General features: G+C 38.1%; 2 protein-coding genes across 5 annotated transcripts; one reads left to right on the top strand and one right to left on the bottom strand.

Moving 5' to 3' along the window:
• Window positions 1-537: 537 nt before the first annotated feature.
• Window positions 538-7,565, bottom strand: ing5a (inhibitor of growth family, member 5a). Its single transcript, NM_001311005.1, is given in 8 exon segments — window positions 538-788; window positions 908-969; window positions 3,818-3,953; window positions 4,048-4,147; window positions 4,242-4,353; window positions 4,502-4,668; window positions 4,787-4,858; window positions 7,418-7,565. Coding segments are annotated over 8 exon segments (726 nt in total). The 5' UTR covers window positions 7,455-7,565; the 3' UTR covers window positions 538-748.
• Window positions 7,047-22,810, top strand: plekhb2 (pleckstrin homology domain containing, family B (evectins) member 2). 4 transcript variants are annotated; one of them, XM_029121544.2, is made up of 10 exons: window positions 7,047-7,139; window positions 9,154-9,327; window positions 9,779-9,831; window positions 14,274-14,420; window positions 14,750-14,852; window positions 16,520-16,559; window positions 16,668-16,733; window positions 18,092-18,209; window positions 19,913-19,969; window positions 20,810-22,810. In XM_029121544.2, the coding sequence occupies exons 3-10, from the start codon at window positions 9,795-9,797 to the stop codon at window positions 20,953-20,955; spliced, it is 714 nt and encodes a 237-aa protein (XP_028977377.1). In that variant the 5' UTR covers window positions 7,047-7,139; window positions 9,154-9,327; window positions 9,779-9,794; the 3' UTR covers window positions 20,956-22,810. The 4 variants fall into 4 exon arrangements, with proteins under 4 accessions (XP_028977377.1, XP_028977376.1, XP_028977375.1 ...); XM_029121543.2 differs by having other exon boundaries at window positions 9,154-9,375; XM_029121542.2 differs by lacking the exon at window positions 7,047-7,139 and having other exon boundaries at window positions 9,154-9,390.
• The last annotated feature ends 572 nt before the right edge of the window (window positions 22,811-23,382 follow it).

Raw genomic sequence — 23,382 nt, 5'->3', positions numbered from 1 at the left:
TTTAAAACTATAGCAGTAGATTTTACTTACAGTGAATAGCTCATTCCTGTTAAATGTCTTACATTTCTCGATCATTAGTACTTCACAAAAGCTTGAATAAGAACTCTGGAACACCATACTACACAAAAATAGAGCCTGCTGTGCAGTATGTTCACTTTTTACAGGGACTGCTAAATTGTTTATCATTATAGTGGTGAACAGCAGAAGTGCTTTTATTCTTGCCACTTGGCAAAAAGGTACCAGTTGCTTTCTAAATTTCTGACCATTATACATTCAAGAATGGACAAAAGCTTTTGACAGTCAATATAAAAATATAGGTTTTCTTTTCCCAGATAGCTTATTAGTCTAAAACTAGATGGAGTGAGCGTTTTTTTGTAACTTCCTTGGTTTAAGGCAGGACTCAAGTTTGCAAAATACATTTCTGCATGTGCCTGAACCCAAGAGGTAGCTAGTTACCTAAAATGGAAACAAATGAGATCTTAACACTGGCCATATTTGAGTGAGGACAGAATAATAAATGGAAACTAAACCAAAGCAGGAAGAATAATCAACAGCAGTTGTATTTTTTGTCAAATACAAAACATTTAAATTCACATTAAGTATTTTGACTAAATTCTTTGTATGTAGACTATAATATGTATGCAGAACCATAATTGAAAGGGAAATTTTTTCATAAATATATTACACTGCTTTACTACATAGACCAAAATACAAATTTATAGAAAAGTACTTTTAGGTAATATACATTTCATTTTTTCTTCTTATCCTGGGTGCATCGTGGGCAAAACCTGAAAAACAAGACAAAAATACTTGATAAATTGCAAGCCTAAATGTAATTAAACATCTAATTGGATTTAATTACTATATATCCACATTTTTTATAAATCACTGTAAAAGATTCACCTACCATTTTCCTTTGGGCTTTGTAGCAAGATCAACACAAGCAAAGTGAAACCACTCAATGGGACACTGTTTGAACAATGAAAACGTCAACATTAGACATCTGAATAATCTTTTTGAATAATATAATTCTAGCCATTTCTGTCAAGACAAAGTTACCATTAGTGCAACTATAGGAACCGGAGCAACCACAACTTATTCATGGGCTGATTTTTACCTAGCCAACCCAAAAGGTGTTAAAGATGCAGTCTGGGACTTCTGCAAATAAATACTTGTTTTAATCCTCCTATTTTGGTCTGGGTGTGTAACAGTTAATCAGTTACCCAGTTTGAAAGCAAGTGGTTTTGATAACAGAGTTGATACCAGCAGCCTGACTGATGCAACCCACTACAGTAACTCATATTTGCTCAGTAAATGTGACCATTTTGATGGATTAATATTTATTAGCTACTTGCATGAACAATGCCCTAAGCTTCCTCATCAATTTGATATGCCCCACTAATTACATGGATAATGTTAAATTCGAAATGGGGATACCCAATCAGTGAAAGACCCCACCTTGAAGAATGAGGTCAAATTCCTATAATTATCAGCACCAAAACACCTTTTCCAGACTCTGAAGTCAGGAGGTCGTTGAGTCAGGTGTAAACCAATCTACCATATCAGCATGCCACATAGTACACAATGTAGTGTTAAAAATATCCCAAATCTTCTTTTGAAAATGATTTCCTCCAATCAAATAAAAGTTGGAACACATCAGAAGCATGTTGGACGTGTGTTAGTTGAAAAACAAGTCTAATTGCTCATAATCACATCAGCCGGTAACTTTCAAATGACAAAATTTCATGTTTGGATAGCATTTCTAATAAGATAGAAAAAACTAGACTACTTTTGTCCTGGTCAGCATGTGTCAGAAATTTAGTGACTGTTTAGTTTCCCATTTTATAAATTAGGATGCAACTGTATGACAATTGATATTTTAGGGAGCGTGTTTTTTCCAGTGGTAGCCAAGAATATGCTTTTTTTTTTTCTGTAAAAATTACAAAAACAGTGACCCAGTTTAGTCGACAAAATGCCCATCATTTTAGTAAAATCAAAAGTATTGCCTCATAAGCCTAGCCTATAGTTTACAGTTTCACTGACTTCAGTTAATACAATTATAAAAACACCCACCACCTGCCAATTTTTTTTTTATATAATATATTACACACACACACACACACACACACACACACACACACACACACACACACACAGTATGACAACAGCTCAACAGACTCACTGTGTCACTGTATAGAGCACATAAATACCTGGATGAACCAGAATTGGCTACAGTTAAACCAAGATAAAACAGAGATTGTGTTTTGCAACAAAAACAAAAGTAGAATTAGTAAAGAGCTAGATTCTCAGGCCCTAAAAACCAGGGACCAAGTGCGTAATATCTTGGTGTTCTGATTCTGGTGTTCTCACATTTAACAGTCATATCAAAGTAGGCACCAAAACAGCATTCTCTCATCTTAAACATATAGCCAGAATCAAGGGATTGGTGTCCCAAAAAGACCAAGAAAAGCTCATCCATGCTTTTATCTCTAGTAGGGTTGACTACTGTAATGGCCTCTTAACTGGATTCCCCAAAAACTGTAAAACAGCTGCAGCTCATTCAGAATGCTGCCGCTAGAATGTTAACCAGGACTAAGAGAACAGAGCACATCACTCCAGTTCTTAGATTTTTGCTCTGGCTTCCAGTCAGTTACAGAATAGATTTTAAAGTGGTGCTTTTAGTTTATAAATCACTGAATGGTTTAGGCACTGAATACATTTCTGATATGTTTGAGGAATATAAACTGAGCAGAGCTCTTAGATCCATGAACACAGGTCAGCTAAGCGAGCCCAGAGTCCAAATGAAACATGGTCAAGCTGCGTTTAGCAGTTATGCTGCACACAACCGGAATAAACTACCAGAAGATCTTAGATGTGCCCCAAACATATACATTTTTAAATCCAGGTTAAAAACACTTCTCTTTTCAGGATCCTATGACTGAGCGCTTAAACTTAACCGCACTGTTTAGCCTTACATCTTGTATAGCTTCCTATGTTTTTATTCTATTTCTAATTTTCTTATTCTGATGTTGTTTTAATGTTTCCATTTGAGTATTTGTTTTTTTTGTTTTGTATTTTTATATTTTTTCTTTGTAAAGCACACTGAATTGCTTCTATGTTTGAATTGTGCTTTATAAATAAACTTGCTTGCTAGAAACCTGTGTTGTTTAAGAAGTTGAGTTGATTTTCAAAGTAGAGGAAAATCCATTATGGCAAACCTTATAGGTTCTTGAACCAAATGTGTTCCTTGTCTGGAGATGCACAATCATAATCTATCACACAGGGTGAGGGGCACACGTTTTTACCAATGTCCAAGTATATGGCTTGTTAAAGTACCACCATGTGGACAATCGGCATGTCATTGCATGGTGTAAGCGATTTCCCATTACAATTCTGCTTACTTTCACCTTTCTAAGCTTTACCATTTCACAGGTATTTGCACAATGATTTACAGCTATGCTCCAGAACCTTTAATATTTTCTTTAGGCCCTTAGAAACATTAGTAAAGCTAAGCCATAGTGCATTAACAATAGTCTAGGATTTTATTTCCTATGCACACAGTGCTGCCCACATAAACCTAGTCTCACTTAAAAATATTGGCCACACTTTGGAACCCTGGATGTATGGTTCAAAGTGGATATAAAATTCCACTGGAAGCCAGCAGAGTGAGCGAGAGCAGGGTGACATGGGGAGAACTTGGGAAGACATTGGGAAGGTTGAACACCAGCCGGGTTACTGTGCAGGAGTTTGATCCCAAAATATACATTTATTACCACAGAGAAATAAACAAGACAACCAATACCCAATAGAAACTTACATCAGGGTTATCACATCCAATCATTTCTCCATATGACACTTGATGGCACAAGCAGTATGTTGGCTCATTGGGATCAACTGGCATGTCCAAAACATCTGATGGTTGCATTGGCAGGAGAGAGTCACTGAATTCAGGGCTAAACATTAAAAAGAGGAAATCACAGAGAAGAAAGTTATGAGAACAAGGCCAACAAAGTTAATTGTACTTTATGTGTACAACCATTTCAATACCTGTTTTTGAGTTTTTTATTCCTAGGAGAATCCTCGTCTGACGATTTTCTGCCTTTCCCTCTGGGTCCTCGTTTCTCCCTGAGCCCCCGACCTTCACCCTCTAAAGCAAAAGTTAACAGAAGTGGACATAGAAGTTAGATACCGGCCATAAATGTGCTGTAGACATATTCCCCTCCAGCAATCTCCATGCTTACTCTTTAACCCTCTTCCTTCTGGACTTTCATAGCCACTAACTTCCAGCTTCTCCTTCAGCTCATTCTCAAATCGAGCCAGGTCTGCATCCAACCTGCGGATATGCTTGTCCACCTATGAAACAATTACAGTTGTCAATAAATAATGCAAAACTAATGGTGACAATATGACATTTATAATCATGACAGGTTTGGAGAAATGTTATTACCAATAGTTAAATACTGACATCTTTATGTACTCATGTTTAGTTTAAAGCACTGACCATTTCGTAGGTCTGCATTGCTAGCTGCACTTTGTCATCGCTAAACTCTTTGCACTTGCTGTAAGCACTCTGGATCTTCTGAAGGTGCTCAACCCTCTGTTCCGAAGCCAAGTTTCTTACACTTGATATGTACTCCTCTGCCAGCTTGTCAATCTCTCCTTTTTTTTCTACAAAATTGCAGGACAATGTGAATAATGGAAAAGGAAAGATACTGAATAACTGTAATGAGCATGAAACCATGTGGTAAATATGTAGTTCAACAGATGTCAGTCCAATTTATGGTACCTTCAGTACGATTGTCCAGGTCCCGCATTAATGTGAAGTTTCTCTGTAGTTCACAAGGCAGATTCTCGATACCTGGAAGAATATACCATTGTTAAAAGCAGTCACAACAGTGCATGAAAAAATTGTTTCTGCAACACTAAGGGTTGGAGCAAGTTAGATATTATACACTGCCTGTAATCATGTTGGGTCAATGAGGTAACAGTGCCCTATTCTATTCTATTTTTAAATGTGTGGAAACCTCGTGGGTGGGGAGTGTTGCGAGCATGACATGGAAATGTAAACAAGGCCTGACCAAAGAAAAGAAAAAACAAAACTTCATACAAATATTCTACAGCTTAATGTTGTAATTTACCAATCAAATCAACATCCAGCCTCTATGTAATTGTCTGCTGATACCCAGTACTGTCTAGCACGCTTGCTAGTTTGCTAAGACAACTCCCATGTTAGGGTGCTTTCAAGGGATGTCATGAAATTCAAATGGTGATGCCCTTGTGTGGCATCTAAAAAAAAATAATAATCTACAAATAAATGTTAAATCCAGTGGAGGTTGGAAATTGGAGTTTTGATTGGTAAATACAAGAGGATCGACATAGCAAAAGAAAGACCACATGGAAAAGTAACAAAATCACAATTACAAACACAGTTGCAGATTTCACATTAGGTTGACTGCCATCTTGCAGTACAAATGTGTCAGCATAGAAAATATCTGACAATAAGCACTGCTATTTTAGTTTTCAACACCTCATGAGGCCACGAACAGAGTTCCCAAGAGGCCAAAAAGTTGTGAATTGCAGGTGCATCGAAAAAATAAATAAATCATAAGTCAAAGCTGACCAACAAGGATAGTAGGACTCTTAGCAGAAAAGTTGCTCCAAGACCCAGAAGATCATCCTCAAAAATGTCTACAGAATTCAATCAGCACGTCTGTGACACAGTCTCAACAACCACAGTACATTGGAGGTATCACAAAGCAGTAATTTATGGCATCGTTGCCATTCAGATAACTTAGTGTAAAGAGCACAAAACATGAACCCCTGAACAACAGAAAAAAGTAATAGTCTGCTGCATCAATCACCCAATTTCCAACATTTGGAGAAAGCCAAAGTGTGCTTTCAGCCCAAAATGTCTGCAGCCAACTGTTAAACACAGAGGGGGACCCTTAATGGTATGGGTAGTCTCAAAAGGAGTCATCGGGTCAGATCATTACTTTGCATTGTTGTATAACAGCCAAAGAATACTAGTTCATTTTATAGGACCAATAAGGGTTATTGTGCAAACACAGTTCCCTCATGATTGCTGGTTGGCAATGAGAGAATGGTTTGAAAAGCAAAGAAACTCTTTGTGCAACATTATGCAAATCCCTCAAGATGCATAATGTCGATAAAGATTAAGTGAATTAACTCAGTACTAGGCATGTCTCAACACTCCCTCAAAAATACAGCATGGAAGACCAGACATTTTTCCATCATTATCTATGGCAAATTGTCCACAGCACGTAACTGACATCAATAATCTTGACCTATTTTCCAATTATCATATGCAATTCTCTCTTTTCAATTATTACTGATGTGTGAATAAACTGCATATAATAAACGAAATTACTCAATTCATCCCCAGAGCTACCTCTATACAAATGTCCTATGCTCAAGTCTTCAACCACAAATGCATACATGCTACAAAATCCTCATGTTACACCCACAAACGAGCAACCAGACTAGATTGGCGGATTTTCATGTTGTAGTTGCTTCTACAGAAAGTCATGAAACATCTGAAACCCATGCATTTTTAAACTGCAATGCGAGAGTGGGGTGTGAATATATCGTTCACCTTTACCGGATATGTTTTTTTAGGGAATGTTTTGTCGAACCTGCATTTTCGAGCATTTAAACAACATGCAAAAATCCGAATAGCTACGCTAACAGATCACATTTATGTGCATTGTGGTCGATAATATGGGGTACAGTACTGTAGTATAATTTTTTTTTAGCTACGCAGCTTATCAACTACCGTACAGATGAAACCAGCAGTATTTCCATTGAAATGTCAGACCTGCTATTCGCTAAAATGCTAACTACTGTAACAGTTCCTACTAATAGTACTGTTACAATGCCGAACGCGGACGACGACAGACGATGAAACTAAAAAACGATTTCAAGATAGTCTTAATGGGCGGTTCCGCTAGTTTCGTTACCTAAATAACGATACATACCGCTGGCACTAAACCGTTAATTAACTAACTACCTGGATGCCATGTAGCTAACATAAAGAACCCAAAAAGAAATCAGGGAAAAAGAATTGCGATTAGCGTACACCAACTATAACTTGCTAGCTAACTACAGAATGAAGCTTTCAGGTAAGAGGTCGTCAACAGAAACTAATTTATTACGTAAATTACATAACTAGGTACAAGTGACAGCTAACCAACAGAGAAGTACATGCTAACTTACAGTAAGCGGTAGTCAGTGACCAGCGATGCTGAAAACGTTATCTAGTTAACTTGCTAACTGGCTTGCTAAGGTCGCGAGCAAGCTAGCTAGCTAGAAGTTCCGAGACTAAAGCAAACAATGTTTGTGTAATGTCAGCCAGTCAGACAATTTACACAACAGATTAGCTACGTTACTAGTTACTCACTGTCAAGGTAATGTTCCAGGTATATTGCCGTTGCCATCTTTTCAACGGTACTTTACAGGACTACTATAATGTACGAAGCATTCATCTAGCTATGTATTCAGCAACAGCAGAAATCCTTAGTGGGGTTATTGGAAACTTCACTGGAATCGCATTACCGCCCATTGATTACGTAGTTTGTATCGCGCGGTTCATTCTGGGTAATTATTTAGTTTAGTGTCAGGTTACACCAAAACAAAGGGTGTATCTCCGCAAATTCTCCACAAAATATACATATCCGGTGAAAAAAATATTATTAATAACACAAATATATTAAGGCCATTTGAGTTATCAGAAAAACACGAAAACATGACACACAAAAAGTGAACTACCATTGCAAAACAAAACCACCTAATCAGGCCGATACAGGTTGATCCCTTACTGATGTGGATAATTATTTTGACAACGCCTAAAACCTTGGGATACGTCTATAACCTTCATTCCCTGAGGGAGAGAACGAGGTGCCAGAACGGGGTGACGCTCAAGCAGGGGCATTTTCACTGGATAGGGCCTGGCACACTCACAAGAGAGCTTGGCCCACCCAGATTTTTGAGATGTATTTTCGTTTTGAGATTACACTGAGTATAAAAAACGATTTCTATGATCTGAGGACTTGATGCCTGCCCATATAACTGCAGGCCCACCCAGCAACACTTTTCTGCCTATGCTAGTGAAGATTGACTCTGCATTTTTTACGACATACAGATGACTTGAGGTTTGGTCTAATTGTGTTTTATTCTCTCTGATAAAAGAAATGACAACATCTATACATGAAATGGTGTCCTTCCCTAATCACGCAAACTTGGTTAAGAGGTGGAGAGGAAGGAGAAGTCTCAGAAGTGCTCATTAAGGACCATTTGAGAGAACAGTTATTTCTGTTTTTGCGAATATACAAAGATCCAAGCACAGGACGAACAGGAGTATCATTTTGTGTACCAGAGTTTAAGGTGACAGTGTCAAAAAGATTCCCAGACGAGTTATCAGTTTACACAAAGAAAACGTTTGCTATTCTTTTGGCTATGGAATGGGTGGAGAAGGTGAGGCCACATAGGATGGTCATAGGTTCCGACTGCAGTTTGGAGTCATGTGTCTCGAAGCAGACATGACATATTGTGTGACATTCTGCAGTGTCTTTTTAGGTTGAGACATATGGGGATTGTTGTGATGTTGCACTGGGTATCAGCTCATGTGGGGGTGGAAGGCAATGAGGAGGAAGATGAGTTTTCTAAGCAGGCTCTCCAACTTGATTATATAGGTTTACCAGTGACAATGAGTAAGGGAGGAGGGAAGGAATGGATTAGAGCAGCAGTGACAAGCAAATGTCAGGAGTTGTGGAGCCAGAAGAGAAAGAGAAGGCGTCTGTATAAGATCCAGGGAAAGGTGGGGGCAGGGAGGTTGTCAGGGAAAGGTGGGGTCAGGGAGGTTGTCATGGCAAGATAGAAGGGAGGAAACTACCATTACAAGGTTGAGAGTAGGACACATAAGGCTTAATACCACCATGAAATTGTTAGGTAACATGATACTGGGGGGTCTGATCGTTGTTTGGAGTGGATGGAGATGGTGGAACATGTTATGTTTCAGTGCCAAAGCTATGAGAGGGACAGGGAAGCATTGCTGGTAGAGGTAAAGGCATGAGTTTAGCCAAAGTCTTAATTATGTCTTCTAGTGACGTCGTTTTTCGGTTTATCTTGTTTCCTCAGGGAGACTGGGTTAATGGCCATCTATGGTCCACACTCCAGTCCAGTTGGTGGCAGTAATGCACCTACAAGTATGGTTGCCAATCGCCAAATAAACTCCACAGAAGAAGAGGCGGAAGATGAAAAAGCAGACGCCGCCGAAGCAGCAGCAACATTAATTATGCTATTCGAAGCCAGGTAGATGACTTTCGTCGTCTCAGGGCTTTGAAAAACAGCGATCCATAGGTATTTTATTTACAGGTATGGAATGTGTAGCTATCTTATAATATCCGGCGTTGTCAGCATAGTCATGCTTCAAACAGTTAACTAGCTAGTTGGTTTACCAGGGCCAAATGCCAACGTAAAAAGATTCGGTCAGTTTATATACGCTAGATGTAGCAAATATTTAGTTGGCAGTAAGTGTTACACCCATAGTTAATTAGTTAGCTAGCTAGGTAGCTAGCTAGCTGGATAAAGTTAAAGCTAGAACTGATATCACGTTCTTAAACACACACATAGCTCTCTAGCTAACTTTCCATGCTAAAGCATCTTTTCTGGTATTGTTTATGGGTATGTTTTAGCTCCGCTACAGTAGATACATGGATTTTGTTGGCTTAGGCTTAAAAATGTCCTTACATTTCCCCCCCAGAGAATCATAGACAAGGATGTCGATTGTGAAAAGTGGCTTCCTCCATCGACAGAGTAAGTGCATCCTGTTGTAGTACAGTTCAGTACAAACATCACATCAGGGCCATACTAAGCGAGGTAAAGTTAGTTTTATAATGGACATTCATATTCGCCCGTTAAAACCAACAAATTATGAAAAAGTATGGGTTGTTGATCAGGTGAAGGTGAACTACAATCCACACTTTTCAATGTATCAATCAAAGATTTATATTTTTTTGTTTTTCCAAAAGATACTTTTTATAATGATATTAAAATTCAATGGCGTCTACAAAAAGTGTCATGACAACAAAAGTGTTATATTCGGACACGTGGGGGGATGGGCAAAAATCTACGCTTTCAGTTTTTTCAACATTTTTAGCAAGTTTTTGAGTTTATCCTTATAAAATCAACCGCGTCTACAAAAAGTGTACCATTACAACAAAAGTGCTATATTCGGACACTGGGGAGGATGGGCTACAATCTAAACCTTTTAGTTTTTTCAAAATGTTTTAATTAGTTGGTTTTGACGGGCAAATATGAATGTCCACTGAATGTCTGTTATAAAACTAACTTTACCTTGCTGCCAAACTACTAATAATAGTTTACTTCTGAAAACTATTGGTTTGTGAAAACACCTGTTAACAACCATTACCTAGCATGAACAACTCGATTTGTTTTACAAATTTGGATTACAAATGGTATACATTGTTGAAATGTTGTTCCATATAAAGTTTATTTCAATAAATATATGGTCAGAATCGTGCCGTGGATGTTAGGCTTCATACTTGCATAGAGGACAGTAGTGTACAGCTTTAACTAGAGATTGTTTAACCACTAATTTATCTGCTTACTCTGACACCCACACAATACAAATGTCAAGCGTGTAAACAATGATTTGCATACTAGCTCCTAGTACAGGTCTGTCAGCATCATGAGGCATTCAACCTATTGTACATATTGAACATGTACTGACCGGTAATAAGAGTTTGAATGTAAATCTTGGTGCAGACTGTTCAGTTGTTTTATGGGTGTCACTGAGTATGCTGATATTCAATTTAATGATTACACAATCCTCTTGTACTGAATACTGAATATGCATTTGAGACAGATGATACAAATCTTTCTGTGCACTCTTCAAGTTGTATTCTCAGAGTGTCAGAATAGGTCAATACTCTGTTTAATGGGTGCACTGTCTCTTGCTAAGGCTGTATGGTTCATAGTATAATAACATACAGGGGGGAGAACAAGTATTTGATACACTGCTGATTTTGCAGGTTTTCCCACTTACAAAGCATGTAGAAGTCTAATTGTTATCATAGGTACTCTTCAACTGTGAGGGACGGAATCTAAAACAAAAATCCAGAAAATCACATTGTATGATTTTTAAGAAATTAATTTGTATTTTATTGCAGGACATAAGTATTTGATACATCAGAAAAGCAGAACTTAATATTTGGTACAGAAACCTTTGTTTTCAAGTACAGAGATCATATGTTTCCTGTAGTTCTTGACCAGGTTTGCACACACTGCAGCAGGGATTTTGGCCCACTCCTCCATACAGACCTTCTCCAGATCCTTCAGGTTTCGGGGCTGTTGCTGGGCAATTCAGCTCCCTCCAAAGATTTTCTATTGGGTTCAGGTCTGGAGACTGGCTAGGCCACTCCAGGACCTTGAGATGCTTCTTACGGAGCCACTCCTTAGTTGCCCTGGCTGTGTGTCTCGGGTCGTTGTCATGCTGGAAGACCCAGCCACGACCCATCTTCAATGCTCTTACTGAGGGAAGGAGGTTGTTGGCCAAGATCTCGCGATACATGGCCCCATCCATTCTCCCCTCAATACGGTGCAGTCGTTCTGTCCCCTTTGCAGAAAAGCATCTCCAAAGAATGTTTCCACCTCCATGCTTCACAGTTGGGATGGTGTTCTTGGGGTTGTACTCATCCTTCTACTTCCTCCAAACACAGCGAGTGGAGTTTAGACCAAAAAGCTCTATTTTTGTCTCATCAGACCACATGACCTTCTCCCATTCCTCCTCTGGATCATCCAGATGGTCATTGGCAAACTTCAGACGGGCCTGGACATGCACTGGCTTGAGCAGGGGTACCTTGTGTGTGCTGCAGGATTTTAATCCATGACGGCGTAGTGTGTTACTAATGGTTTTCTTTGAGCCTGTGGTCCCAGCTCTATTCAGGTCATTGACCAGGTCCTGCTGTGTAGTTCTGGGCTGATCCCTCACCTTCCTCATGATCATTGATGCCCCACGAGGTGAGATCTTGCATGGAGCCCCAGACCGTCATCTTGAACTTCTTCCATTTTCTAATAATTGCGCCAACAGTTGTTGCCTTCTCACCAAGCTGCTTGCCTATTGTCCTGTTGCCCATCCCAGCCTTTTGCAGGTGTACAATTTTATCCCTGATGACCTTACACAGCTCTTGGCCATTGCGGAGAGGTTGGAGTCTGTTTGATTGAGTGTGTGGACAGGTGTCATTTATACAGGTAACAAGTTCAAACAGGTGCAGTTAATACAGGTAATGAGTGGAGAACAGGAGGGCTTGTAGTCTGCGCAACGTTGTATGATTTATGAAAGGCATCACCCAGTTGTTACTGGCTGTATAGCCAGTTTCAGTGCCTGATCTGACCGCCTATTTGAGTTCACTAACCTATTGAGCTCCGCCCCCACTATCTGCATCATACTCATGTAATCAATCAAATTTATTTTATAGATTGATCAATTACATTGATTTTGTAAACCCTTTTACATCAGCAGTTGTCACTGTGCTTTTACAGAAACCCAGCCTGAAACCCAGAAGAGCAAGAAACAACAAGAATTAATGCACATTGGTTAAAAAACATTCCCTAATAGTTGTTCTTCACTTTCTGCTGGGGAGATTAACATTTCTATTGAAATAATTTCTGATGGAGTAATGCTGTTTATAATGCCAGGCGTAAATGCACTTCCTCACTTTCACTTATTAGGCTGGCTGAAAAAAAGTTTAGGCAGTCCGCCTAAGATATTCTATGGCAGAAAAAAAACATATTATATAAGTATTATTTTAAGGATGTATTTTCAGTAATTAAGCTTTTTTGGATATAGACAGTGGGGAAAGTTTTGCCTGTATGCCTAAATGGTATATCTACCAAAACGCTTGTAACACTTCTCAGTTGAAGCGTGTACATTAGTGCCAGATGATTCTGCGTGTTCCAGAGCAAGCACTTCATTAGATTCATTTCTGTTTCTCTTGTAGATAGCTTTTTGAGAATTCCATTGTGTTTTCTTTTCAGCTTGCCTAGATTCTTCACATTTCTCAAGATATCATTGCCTTTTGGACAACACAAGAAATTCTTGATACTTGTTATATTATTTGTATTTATTCTATTGTTGTATAGATACTTAAGAGCAAATAAACACTTGCTGCTCAGATAAATAAGTATGTAAGTGTATTGTGGCCTAAATCTTTTGCTCAATACTGTAGTGTTACAGGTCCCAGGATTTGGTATAAGTGGACAGATAATTCTGGTAGAACAGGAGAGAATATGAGAATTTGTTTTACTTAGTCAACCTTCTTTCTGAAGAAAAATTTATCAAAAAATTCTCTATTACTAACAGTCACTCAATTTGTCCTTGTAATTGTTTAAATATTAAATGTCATTGGTTTGTATCAATGCACACTACATAGAAATATAGTGTAATACTAAAACATTCTCTTCTCAGTCTACCATCATGTTTGTTCATAGATGCAAATCCCATTCTAGAGGAGACCCCAGCCTCTCCCTGTAGTCCGCTACAGTACACAGATACACATTAAGTGTAATCCCTGAGTTGGATATTTAATTAATTCAGCAAGGTTTAATAAATAAAAAAAATATTGTATCTTTAAAGCTGATTACATCTTACATTTATCCACAAATTAATAGTGCTAACAGTATGACCAGGCTGTGACTCATTGTGATGACTTTTCTTTTAAATTTATTTTTCAATATTGATATTGTCGGTTACTATGTGTAAATAAAGCTGGGAAAACGTCAGAGACTTTGTGTTTTTATTTTAGACTTTAAGGAAACAAAAGGTGAACATTTTGAAAGGGAGTGGTGACTTTCTTTACCCATTGTAGGTAGCTATTCATATTAGACTCTGGTAAACATCAGGAAAGCACATGCTAAACTTGCATAGTGGATATGTGGGCCTATAAGCTAATTTCATATACATAGTTAAGTTTATTAAGGATTTAGTAAAAATTGTAATGGAGCATCTGTTAATTTGCGTTAAAAAACAAATAAGAAATTAGTAATGAATAACAGCCAATAAATCAAAAATGTTATCCTGATATGTGCAAGCTGTAGACATTTGAGGTGAAAGTCCAACTTTTGTGTGCTCCAGCCTGGCACACCGAAGCGTTTCACTGTGTTGTTCCCATAGCACTATGGCATTTTGGGGTTTAGACCTTTGATACAGTATTTAATGTATAAATTTTTTGATACAGGCACTATACTACGGCGGTGGAAGAGGAACTGGTTTGACCTGTGGTTGGATGGACGGCTGGTTTTTTATGATGACCAGCAAGATATGGAGGATGAAATTCACATGAGAGTTGATTGCATCAACATTCGTAGTGCAACTGCATGTCACGGTACTTTGTTTCATTTGTCATACTTTTCTGCTGTGGGGATTGCTAATAGTCTTTGGGGTTATATATAATTTTTTTTAATTTTCTAAACAAGTCTTAGCTGTATGTATTTCTCGGATCTACTTAGAAGCACCTGTTTTTTCCTTTTATGTTTTCACTAAAATTCACAAGTCTTCTGGAGCACCATGCCTTGGGCAGATATGCTTTATTTTGAATTGAAAGAGGTCCTGTAAGAAATGTATTGGATTTAAATGAATTTACCCTGCACCAACCCATAAATTAAATTATTCATCCACCTTTTAGTATTCCATCTATTTTTTCACTGTCCGTAGATCTGAAACCACCAGAGGGCAGGAGTCGCGATGACCTCATCCAGATAGTCTGTAGAGATGGACGGGTTATCAGCGTTTGTGGAGACAACGCAGATGATGCTCTGTAAGACAGTTCTGTAATAATTAATATGACTGGCCTATTGGCCATTTTATTTTAAATAGATGAAAATGCATTGTTAGTCATTAAAAAAAAGTTAACAAAACTTTATAAAACAGATTTTGTATAATCGAGTGGTTACAAAGAAATTACATTCTTCTTGACTATTCACCTCTTATAATGTCCTTTAGAGCTGAAATGGAAAGAACATACATCGTTCTCATTATTTGTCCTACGTTTTCTGATGTGCTAACCAGTGGCCAATAGTATAAAATGAGTTGACATTCCCATTTCACAAGGTTGGTGTGGATGGGTTTATGTTACACTTGTGAAGTGGAAATGCAAGCAAGACTTACCACATTGTGTTAGATGTTTTACTCCATTAGTTAAAATGTTAATGGTTGAGTCTGAATTGGGGAATTTTAATGCTAATAGTTTCTCTGACTGTGCTTCAGAATTTCTCTACAGTGAAGGGAGAACCTGCCAGGTGGACAAACATTTCTGTAGAGTTGACAATTTTTTTTTAAAACGTGATGTTGCACATTCCACAAAGCTGGGCATTGCCCCCCGAGAATCTGTGCCTCCCCCATTTTTGTTTCCCATAAACACTGCAAATGTTATGAAGTAGATATGCTCCCTATTGATAAAAAATCCCTTCTTCGCCATTTCATCCTGTAGCCAGAATTGATTGTCTTTAAAGGGACAATATCCAAAGGCAGAATATTCTATATTAACATTTATTACAGTGTCAAATAACTTTTGATGAATATTTTTTATAATTTTTTGTTAACCGTGCAAAAGTATTAAATTAAAAACTTGACATCAATAATATTGAACAATTAATTCAATATCAGTGCCAATTGTATGTATGCAGAGTAAACTTGCTTTTAAACAAATCAAAATATATATATCTATATATATCTTGAACTTGTGTTATATTTCAGCATAATTTTTATTATTTTATTTTTTATATTCTCAGAGTTATTTCATATATAACCATGTGAATATATTTTTCAGGATTATATTCTCCCAGGGCATTTTACACCAAAGGAGAGGGGGCATTTGGCCTCAAACATGATTACCACAAAAAACAGGAATACTATAAAGAATGACTGATTTGTTTTCTCTGAACAAGTGAATTATTTAGCCTAAGGCCTTCCTAATGAAATATCAAAAATTAGTTTAGAGGTCTAACTTCATCACATCATGACAGTCATGACAATGTTTTCAAAATGACAAAAAATAAGAAACTGTCAAAATAGTTTTTGTGGAATTGGTTGCTTAGTTGAGATGATTCATCAACTTTCTCTAGATGACGAAGAGTAGTGCCAACCAAGGAATGTGTGGAAATAAAATGTGGTGTCAGTTGGTGGTTTGGTGGAGAATTACATGGGGGCTCATTTAACCCCAACCACCCTATGCCTGGGAGACGCTGCGGCCTCTGTTCAGGTTTAAACAGCCTCGCCCATTATTTAAAATCGGCCTATCAATTTCTAATATATATGTATACATATTATGTATATGCTTTTTACTGGTAAGTTATCAGAAAGCAGGCAGCAGTTACCCAAGGTATTATAGCATCTGATTAGCAACAAAAAGCTTGACAGTGCCACCTAGGCACATCTTTGTCATGCGGGCAGTCAGTCAGTCATTACCTCCTATTTTCTTTTCAGGGCGTGGACCATGGCTCTGCAGGATGCTAGAATCAGCTCTGTGAGTTTCTACTTGTCAATAAAGACTCTGTGTCTGCATATCGTATTTGGGCATGTCTTTATTGATTACTTCTAATCAGTTAAAAAAAAAGGTTTATCTATATTTTAGGTGGTTGATTCGCCTCAGGTTGTTGCTTCTGCCCCTCCACATTCTGAATATGCTTCTCCACCACCGGTGAGTATGTGTGCCTGATGCCTAGCCTTTACATTTTGAAATATGCTTTGAACCGTCAGTGTGTCACAAAGTGTAATTTCTTAAAGTAGTAATATGTAGTGTGTCGTTATATATAAATCAAGTATGAAATACTCTACAATGTGCATTGTAAACGGTAAGCAGTAGACTAACCCTCTTCCATAATTTATAAAATGTGTTTAAAATGAAGAACACTTTTGGTCCCCAGACTATAAGATTGGATTTCTCACTACTTCCTACATTTTTTATGTGAACTAGTACTTGGTTGTGTAGATTTTCGTCAATTATAACTACAGACACACATTTCTTGTAGCCATCAATGAACTTGCTGCATCTTTGGGCAATTTGGCTCCCGCATCAGGAGTAAAATGTTTTAGTTCTTCAATGTAAACTACTAAGGCTGTTGGCAAACAACATTGCTGCTTCTATTTCTGAAGTATATGGCTTTAAGTTCTTTCGATTGAGAATTACCCGAGTGGCCCATGAATGGTGCAAGGCTGAAGACCAAAATGTTCTTATAGATGAGCACAGGGTTTCGGTGGAGGGCAGTGCAATTGGGCTGCTCCATCTGGGTTTGTCGGGTTAGAAATTTATGATGATTGCTTCCTCGTTGCAGTCTAATGACATCTTGCAAGGGTGCCGGTGAGCTCAATTGAGGTTGTTGGACCGAGAATGCGTTCCTCCGTGTAGGGATTCTGGAGTACATTTCCTGGTTCAGCAAGCAGCATGACAGGTTGCTGAACAGTATCAGATGTAACTTAGAAGACACATCTCAACTTCAAGTCTGTTGGAAGTTGGAAACTATGAAAAGGCACTAACATTTTCTATTGGTGTTTATCAGCTTAGATCTTACACTCAAAATATGACAAATCTTTTAACTTAGGTTAAAAATAACGTCATTTTTATTTGTGCCCCTTTACTCAAATAACATTTTATTTCAGTAAATAACCAGGTACCAGTGCTCCAAAGGTACTCAGTTCTTGCTGTGGAGGGGTTGCTAGATAAAGTGACCAGCATAGCATTGTTAAATGTCTCTCACTGTGTGTGATTGGCTCAGGGCTGGCTCAGAAAAGCTGGATCTCTAGAACTTGATGGGACTTTTCTGGTACTGCCCATTCATCCAATCTAAGTAACCAAACAAGATTGGCCTTGGAGGTGACCAAGATCCCAATTGCCACTCTAACAGGTTTTCTGCAGACATGAGAAACTTCCAGTAGGAAAACCATTTCAGCAGCACTCAATCAGGGCAATGGCAGAGTGGCTAGTCGATAGCCACTCCAGAGTCAAAGGCATATTCCATGCCTTTGACTCTAGAAAAGTAATTTCTACATTTCCATTAGGTTTATGTCCCGGGTGCTTATGGAGGCTATGCCCCAGTTCCCCCAGAGTATGGCACGCAGATTATCTACTCAGCTGATGGGCAGACCTATGTAGTTGCGTACCCCTACCAGTACCAAGGTATGTACAGAGTAATTCACTTTTTATTTTATTTAGCATGATCCTGAAATAAATGTAAAGGTTACATTCAGTGCTTGACTTAAGTACAGGAGCTGTTTTCTTTTTTAAATCAGTACATTAGACATGGTCTTATAATTACCACATAATTGGCAGCATCTATTTCTATCCATGTAGAAGGTTGCTGGTGTCTGATCCTATACATTTACTGTCTCTTGACATGGTGTTCTTGATCAAGGCACTAAGTAGAATAACTGCTATTTCAGACCACTATAAAACTAATCTGTCTTTATCTGCAGTGCTGTTTGTGCAGGCTTTGATCTAACCTTGAATCACACCTATGCTTTTCAAGGTATTTCCCTGTAGTTGGTGTGTTGGCTACCATCTGGTTAGAGTGGGTGTTCTGATGGGTGCCTGGACACAGTAGCTCTGGCGGATGATTTTAGATTTAGATTAAATTTCATTGTCACTGAACAGTACGAGTACAGTACAACGAAGTGCAGTTCGCATCTAACCAGAAGTACAAACTGAAGAGGGCAGGAAATTTACAAGTATTAAGTATAGCATATTTTACGTATGTCAGGTGCGCATATATATACACACACACAGCCACAGCTCCGGAAAAAATGGAGACCACTGCACCTTTTTTTTTCCTTTCCAAAAAAGTCGAAAAGGAAGGTTTTGAGTTTTGAATGGTCTCAAATTTGTTTCCAGAGATAGGTGTGTTTGTGTGTGTGAAATTTTGGCATTAATTACACCTGCATAACAAGGTAATGGAAATTTATAAAGATGGAAAAGGATGTTCAATCACTTAAGAAGTGTAACATTCAGGGATTTCTTGATACCAAGCCAAGGTCAGGTAGACCAAGAAAGATTTCAGCCAAAACCGCCAGAATAATTGTTCGGGATTCAAAGAAAAACCCACAGGTAACCTCAGGAGAAATACAGGCTGCTCTGGAAAAAGACTGTGTGATTGTTTCAAGGAGCACAATACAACGATACTTGGAACAAAAATGAGCTGCATGGTCGAGTTGCCAGAAAGAAGCATTTACTGCGCTAATGCCACATAAAAGCCAAGTTACAATTTGCCCTGACAACACCTTGGTATATACACTCACCTAAAGGATTATTAGGAACACCATATTAATACTGTGTTTGACCCCCTTTTGCCTTCAGAAATGCCTTAATTCTACGTGGCATTGATTCAACAAGGTGCTGAAAGCATTCTTTAGAAATGTTAACCCATATTTATAGGATAGCATCTTGCAGTTGATGGAGATTTGTGGGATGCACATCCACGGCACGAAGCTCCCGTTCCACCACATCCCAAAGATGCTCTATTGGGTTGAAATCTGGTGACTGTGGGGGCCATTTCAGTACAGTGAACTCATTGTCATGTTCAAGAAACCAATTTGAAATGATTCGAGCTTTATGACATGGTGAATTATCCTGCTGAAGTAGCCATCAGAGGATGGGTACATGGTGATCATAAAGGGATGGACATGGTCAGAAACAATGCTCAGGTAGGCCGTGGAATTTAAACGAGGCCCAATTGGCACTAAGGGGCCTAAAGTGTGCCAAGAAAACATCCCCCACACCATTACACCACCACCACCAGCCTGCACAGTGGTAACAAGGCATGATGGATCCATGTTCTCATTCGGTTTACGCCAAATTCTGACTCTACCATCTGAATGTCTCAACAGAAATCGAGACTCATCAGACCAGGCAACATTCTTCCAGTCTTCCACTGTCCAATTTTGGTGAGCTCGTGCAAATTGTAGCCTCTTTTTCCTATTTGTAGTGGAGATGAGTGGTACCCGGTGGGGTCTTCTGCTGTTGTAGCCCATCCGCCTCAAGGTTGTGCGTGTTGTTGCTTCACAAATGCTTTGCTGCATACCTCGGTTGTAACGAGTGGTTATTTCAGTCAAAGTTGCTCTTCTATCAGCTTGAATCAGTCGGCCCATTCTCCTCTGACCTCTAGCGTCAACAAGGCATTTTCGCCCACAGGACTGCCGCATACTGGATGTTTTTCCCTTTTCACACCATTCTTTGTAAACCCTAGAAATGGTTGTGCGTGAAAATCCCAGTAACTGAGCAGATTGTGAAATACTCAGACCGGCCCGTCTGGCACCAACAACCATGCCACGCTCAAAATTGCTTAAATCACCTTTCTTTTCCATTCTGACATTCAGTTTGGAGTTCAGGAGATTGTCTTGACCAGGACCACACCCCTAAATGCATTGAAGCAACTGCCATGTGATTGGTTGATTAGATAATTGCATTAATCAGAAATTAAACAGGTGTTCCTAATAATCCTTTAGGTGAGTGTATATGTATCTCGTATGTCAAGTGATCACCTGAGCGCATGCTTCTACTGTTCAAGTTTGAATCTAATCTCCCCAGACAGCTCTTCTGTACAAAAAAGGAACCAGAGTGCAATTTGTCCAAAATTAGACACATTTCCTGACAGTCCAGCACTGGTTACACAATTATATGGAATTAGCTGTTCATTCATTTTAATGCCTTTTTTGAATTATTATTCTCAAAATAGACATTTTCATTATTCTAACTGCAGTTCATCTTTGTCCCATGATCTTTAGGATCATATCCTATGAGGGATCCCGAAGAGATCAACCAGGTTATTGTGCATGAACGTCAACGTGATGATGGAGGAGACGTCGCTCTCAGCATGCTCGCTGGAGCTGTGACTGGATTAGCTCTTGCCTCTCTCTTCTCTGTCTTCTAGTGCCTTTATAGGAACAACAAACAACAGCACCTTTCCCCATCTGCCATACGGTTTCCAAATGTTGGCCCTACTGCAAATTCATCTCTCTTACCTTGTGATAAACATGGAGAACGTATGTGATGGTTGGGCTATGTTAACCTCAGAGGCATGATTGTTTAGTGCCAGAGAATAACTCATTTTGTGTTCTTACCAAAGCTTTTAATGTAGTAGTTCTCTAGTTCTTTCTATTAGGCCCAATCACGTGCAGCTTGCCTGTCCAAGTCTAGGAAGCAAAAGTCACTTGAAGAATGTATAGTCTTTGGACAATATTTATTTGATAGAAGATTTGACATTTGCTAGAATCTGATGTCACATATAGTAGACTGAAAACAACTCTGTCCTGCGAGACATTTTTATTCAGTGTGTATGTGGTAATGTTGTGACAACATCAAAAAGATTTTGTATGGCTATATTGTCCATGCTTTTTACTCTGAGAGGTTACAGAATCATTTGCAAGCATTGGCCTGCTAGAATGTATTAGAGTACTTGATAATGAGAGGGCATTTGTCAAAAAGCTAAGACTTAACTGATAATGGAACTATGCTCCATGACAATAATACAAAACACTAAAAAAACAATAACCGCTCAAAAACATAAAATGGGTTATGGAATGATGAAGTCAAGGCCCAGATGTTAATACTACAAAAACTGTTAGGGGTACTTGAAACTTCACACTGTTGCAGCAGTTTTGTAAGCTATTGATGTCAATCAATGCAAATGTGTGGTCTTTAGCTTCTGATTGGCTAATCCTTAACTTTGCAGCAGTGGTGGTTACATTGCATTTTGCACATGGAACTGTGGATAGCAAAGCTAGCTTCAGTTGCTTGCTTCATGTCGTAGTTGTAAGTTTTTTGTGAAAATACAATGACTGACAATGCTTTAGCAATCAGCCTAATATTGGCTACATTAATGTTAGTTATTTCACACACAATGCAAGTGGACACATTTGATCATGAAAAAAGGTATAATATTCTGAAATGCACCTTCTTGATAAAAACATTATAAAATAATTGTTTTAATGAAAGAAGCCACTGGAATTAAATTATAATACCATTTTTTCAAGTAACATAATGAAAAACATTTCATGATAATGATAATGTGGTACCACATTATCTTAAAATAAATGTATTTACTCTATTAACTAGATATCTGGCAAGCTAGCTGTTATCTAGTTACCTGCTTAGAGTTCTGCTATTTTCTATTGGGATTAAATAAAATTGGTTTCACTAGATATTTATAATCTTTAACTATCTGCTAATAGAAATGAAGTAAATGAAGATGAAGAAAATATCCCTATGTCCAGTTATGTGGTGTATTATGTCCTGTGTTCTTTTTTCACTTTGCCTTATATTACTCTTGATCTGTTGTTTGGTCATAGTCATTCCTTGAAAATAATACTATATTTGTTTTGGGGAAGTGAATATGGGATTTGTTTTCTGCTTTACAACAGTGATTATTGTTTTACTTTCCTGTTACTTCCAAAACTCCATTTTATTTTATTTAGGCACGTTTGAATCTATTTTCAGGCATATGTGTGTCTTAGAATGTGTCTTATGCGTTATGATATTCTTAAGTTTAATAGCCTTAAAACCCCTTGACTTTTCAATTGTTTATATTTGTAATGACATTTTGTACCCTGTAACTGATACGTATGGTATACCGTTCCATGAAAATTTTGCTATCTTTCTGATTCTCAAATGTTGCATATTTTGTCATTGAATGTTTTCAGATCTTCATCCAAAGCCTAATAATAAATAAAGGGAACCTAAGTGAACAAATTTGTAAACGTATTTAATTAAAGTTTTGCAAAACATAAGTAATTGAAGCATTACTCTCACTGTTTGTACTATCTTTAACTACAAGGCTCTGGTAATCTGTTATTGTATTGGAGCGGGATAGGTGTTAGTTCTGCTTGAAATTAATAAGTATTATTACTAAATCCACTCCAGATATTTCAGTCAAGGCAGTACACTTGCCCCCAAAAAATTGAAACAAAGTTCTGTTGAGTTGTTCTGCAGTGTTATTAAAGAAAGGAATGAGTAAAGCCTCTTGCAACTCTCAGTTGAGTATCTTGGTTTTTATTATTACAAAAATATAATTAAAACATCTGATCTCACTTTGCATGTTAGAGGTTTGTCAACTATGTGTGTCTTAAGCCCTGTTTGCTCTTTCTCTAGTTTTTTTGGGCTTAGTTAAAGGAAAAGGAAAAAAATAAGTACCAACATTTCGGCCACTTATACAAATAACATAAATAACGGGCTAATCAGCATTTACAACTAATTATGATATTTTTCTCAATTATTGGCAAAATAGCTGATAAGCATGGTCAAAAGACAATATTTGATCAGGGGTATTCAACTCTGGATATTGAAGCCAGTTCCGCTAATC

This window comes from Esox lucius, chromosome 8, assembly GCF_011004845.1.
Source record: "Esox lucius isolate fEsoLuc1 chromosome 8, fEsoLuc1.pri, whole genome shotgun sequence".
Taxonomy (NCBI): domain Eukaryota; kingdom Metazoa; phylum Chordata; class Actinopteri; order Esociformes; family Esocidae; genus Esox; species Esox lucius.
Note: the sequence above shows the minus strand (reverse complement) of the source record. Positions and strands in the feature narration are given on the sequence as shown.